Source organism: Diplotaxodon limnothrissa, linkage group LG19 (assembly GCF_057381915.1).
Source record: "Diplotaxodon limnothrissa isolate DT_005_m linkage group LG19, D_limnothrissa_male_GT1.1, whole genome shotgun sequence".
Taxonomy (NCBI): Eukaryota; Metazoa; Chordata; class Actinopteri; order Cichliformes; family Cichlidae; genus Diplotaxodon; species Diplotaxodon limnothrissa.
The window spans coordinates 31,159,275-31,163,166 of NC_140614.1; the positions used below are offsets into that span (position 1 = coordinate 31,159,275).

At 39.4% G+C, this 3,892-nt stretch overlaps 1 protein-coding gene across 1 annotated transcript; it reads right to left on the reverse strand.

Moving 5' to 3' along the window:
- Positions 1 to 1,259: 1,259 nt before the first annotated feature.
- Positions 1,260 to 3,314, reverse strand: noxred1 (NADP-dependent oxidoreductase domain containing 1). The gene is made up of 6 exons (XM_085343455.1): positions 3,157 to 3,314; positions 2,888 to 3,072; positions 2,098 to 2,278; positions 1,855 to 2,009; positions 1,531 to 1,729; positions 1,260 to 1,443 (listed from the first exon to the last, which is right to left on the reverse strand). Exons 1-6 carry the CDS (start codon positions 3,312 to 3,314, stop codon positions 1,308 to 1,310), a joined length of 1,014 nt encoding a protein of 337 aa, XP_085199581.1. The 3' UTR covers positions 1,260 to 1,307.
- Between the last annotated feature and the right edge of the window lie 578 nt (positions 3,315 to 3,892).

Genomic DNA, 3,892 nt, shown 5'->3' on the forward strand with positions numbered 1-3,892 from the left:
ATACGTCCCAAAGCCAAATCATAAACACAGATTATTTAACAAAATCTAACAACTATCTTTTTTTTCAGTTTTAAGTCTTTTTTCTCATGATACAGTACTCTGCAAAGGTCTTGAGCCCCCCCCCGCTTTTCTTATTCAATTGGGAAAATCTAGGAAAGAAATAGGAAATTTATTAAAACGTGTACATAAATGGAAAGACAACATGTAAGACAAAAGCAGAGTTTGTACAACTACAGCTCTCTTAGACAAGCTTTCCTGTTATTTCTTTAAGCAGTCTTTAAAGCTCTTCTCTAGATGTTGGCTGTATTTTTGTTCCATTCCCTGTCAAGATGATCCCACACTGTTTCAATATTGTTGAGGTCCAGGATCTGGGGAGGCGATCCATGACTGACAGTGTTCCCCTGTGCGTAGTATGCTCTTAATGCATTGGCAGTGCATGTGGGATCATCGTCATGCTGAAAAATGAAGCTTTTGGCAATCAAACCTAATGTTGTTGCATTAATTTCAACAAGATCCCCAACACCACTGGCTTAAATGCCAACCCAAACTATGACAGTGCCTCCACCGTGTCTTGCAGATGGCTGTAGACACTCACTGTTGTACCTCACCCCTGATCTCCTCTGTATGTCACATCTGGATTCATTACTCCATCGGACCTGTCTTCAGTTCATTTGGTGTGTAATTTGGTATACTTCAGCTGTTTCTCCCCATTTTCCTTATTTAAGATAGGCTTCTTGACAGAAGTCTTTCCACTGAGATCTTTACTGACAAGGCTGCAGTGAACAGTAGATGAAGGTCCAGGTTTTTTGCAAGAGGCTGCCATCACCAAAGTAGCTACAGATACAACTTAAAATTGGTTCTTTCCCAAGTCGCCTGTGCTGTATAGAGACAACACTTGTTCATCCATGAGTGCATTTTTTGATGCTTTAATGTTTCATAGGTCAGTGTTAAGTGGCTTAATAGAGAAAATAAAAAAACATATTAAGCTTGAGACTTTTGCACAGCACTGTAACTGTACTGCATAAAAGTATCTGAAGTAAACCTATCTACATTTCACAAACTTTAGTGAGTCCTTCATGTTATAAAATGATTTTCATTCAAAATTGAAAATGTAACACAGTAATACAAATTTTGAATTGGAAGCACACTGACCAGCCTCATTATTTAAGACAGGTCACAAAAAGCTAAACAGACTTTTATTTACTTTTTAATTTTTCGTATTGTTATGTATTCTTTCAAAATGAGACATGGTTCACAGAGACTGAGTTCACGTATCAGTGATTTTAATGCTGTGGCTGATCAGTGTGTCACTTTGCTGGTGTCTCCATCTGGGATTTATAAGCTGCAGAGAGGCACTGTTGCACAGATTTACTGCTTGATAGAAAGCGCAGCAGCGGGGTCTCCCTGATCTGGGCATCCATAAGTGAAATCCAGGGAAAAGGCCTTTTTGGAATAAAGTTGAAATATATAATTACTATTTAAATGAGATATATGACAGTTTAAAAAACAAACAAACACTGATCTACTCACTCATCTGAGAGAAGAGAAGATGCATAGGATGAATTGATGAAACTGTGTGCATTTAATTGCACAGTGTCTCCACATTTTTCTTTAAATATTGATTTAATTAAGAGGAGAGCCTCACTGGATCCCAGACTGGCAGAGGTGCAGATATTCAACAGGATATACAGCACCGCACACACCCAGTTCAGACCCAGAGAAATACCTCCTACATGTGGAATCAAAATGTACAAACTAAGAACAGAACTTGTAAAGAACTTGTTTAACTGAAGCTCATGCAAAATACTTTCTGTCACATATGAAACAAAATGAAAAGATGCTGAAGTGACATACCTTTCATTGTGAGAGGACACGATGCTTCTATCAGCAAAGGATCTGCTAAAGCTGAGGCCACATGACTGCAGGACAGCCAAACATCCACAGTGTCACAAGAGACAACGTCATACTTTGGCTTCAGGATGTAGTCGTGTCCAAGAAGCTTAGCTAATCTGAGACAGTAATTCAAAAGAAAGCGATTCATTGACCCAACCCCCCCAAGAAATGACCAGTCCTTTGTGTGTGTGAATATGGCTGTACCTGGTGACGGGAATGGCAGAGGTGAAACTGTACACAAGGCAGTGTTTTGCCAGATGAGAGCGGAGATCAACACAGACTTTTGGGATTTGAGAGGGCAGACAGCAAAGGAAAAGAACATCTGCCCATGCTGCCAGTCTGCGATTGTCAAAGAAACATTCAACTTCTGTATGGACAAATTCCACTGAAACACAGAACATACAACGATCTTAGCAAACACTTTTTTTCTTTTATCAGTACACACGGAAGTTTGGTCCAAGTGCAATTTAGTTAAACCAACACATGCTTAATGATTAACTCAAGAATACCATAGAGTCACAACAAGCAACCAATAACTATTCATAGTCTTAAAAGGGCATAACTGAAAAAACAAAACAACAACAACCTAGCTTAAATCTGCTCAAAAATGCATCTGGGTAGCTTAAAAATTTAAGAGTGAAGAGAGTCATTAAGGAAGCGTATGGAAACCCCTCAGATTACCCACTATCTGAAACAAGGAGCTTTAGCTTCTCATCCCTTAAGCCAGCCTTCTTCTGACTGGCTGCCCCTTGCAAACAGAAGGTTTGACCATATTAGTGGTATCCACTCTGAGTGATATCATGAGGAGCCAGCAGTAGGAAAGCTAGCATTTATAGCCACATGAACAGCGATCTTTCACCTCACATAGATTACTTCAACGAAAGAATCTAATTATTTGAAGCTTTGACCATGTCTAATATGAGCATCCACCACTCTAACGCTCCACTGCATCACAAGCATTTTTCTCAGATTTGGGCTTTTTGTGCGTGTGTACCTGCTAACTCTGGTCTCCTAGTGGAGATCTTAATATGTGAGGGTTTGATTTTGGTCTTTTCAAGAAGTGCTTGGCACAGCTGTTTTCCCAGATGGCCCATCCCAAGTATACCCACGCGGAGGTCGTCGTGCTCTCCTGGTGCCACTGGCTTTCTGATTTTCGCTGTGCGCCTTCTGATGGCACATCTATAATACAAATGAATGAAGCAGCTCAGACAGATTAAAATATACTCAAATGACTGCAAGACTATACGTGTGGGATGAGTTCACCTTAGCGAGTCAATGAGCTCACACACGAAAGCTGCGTGCGCGCACCCGCAAAATGTCAGTCCAGCCGAGCGCGCCCGGAGGTAAAGTAACTTCTTTTCGTCGTCAGCGAGCCCGCTCTCAAAACACAGAGTGCTCAGGTCGGCGACTATGTCCGCCATCACCAACACTCTTTGAGCACACAGTTAAAATGTTAAACCCCTTAAAATAGTCCAAGTCTACGCTCTTAACACTTTTCAATAGAGATTTGGGAACCAGTTCTGTTGCCATGCCAACTTAGCGAGGTTAGGCTTTCAAAATAAAAATCACTTGACAGACGGACGTATAGTTTTCAGAATAAAATATATAAAGCAAACGTTGAAATATGATGCTAACACAACTCCTAAGGTTTACAAAAATGTCTAGAGTCTAAGTAAATAAACACCAACCAAGCACACTCCAGTGTTAATTTCACCGTTTTTATTTCTCCATCATGCTTTTAATACAAATTCATGAGTCACCTGTACATATATTTACAAGAAATAATACTCTTACCACATAACCAAAAAAGGAAGAAAAAAAATAAAAATCAAGACTTAGCAACACAATTGATCACATCAGACATCAATATATAAACATATAGCTTAATAATAATTAAAAAAAAAAACTAAACAAATGAGATTATCAGTACATTAAGACTTTACTTATGGATCTTGAGTAATTCACTTTATCAACAATTCAAAAATGTGATACACGAGAC

Excerpts from the sequence above, each read along its gene's own strand:
- noxred1 (XM_085343455.1), bottom strand. The coding sequence starts at position 3,314 with ATGGCGGACATAGTCGCCGACCTGAGCACTCTGTGTTTTGAGAGCGGG. Across the intron at positions 3,073-3,156 it reads GAGCTCATTGACTCGCTAAG|ATGTGCCATCAGAAGGCGCA; the intron begins GTGAACTCATCC and ends TTTGTATTATAG. Across the intron at positions 2,010-2,097 it reads TCTGCCATTCCCGTCACCAG|ATTAGCTAAGCTTCTTGGAC; the intron begins GTACAGCCATAT and ends TTACTGTCTCAG.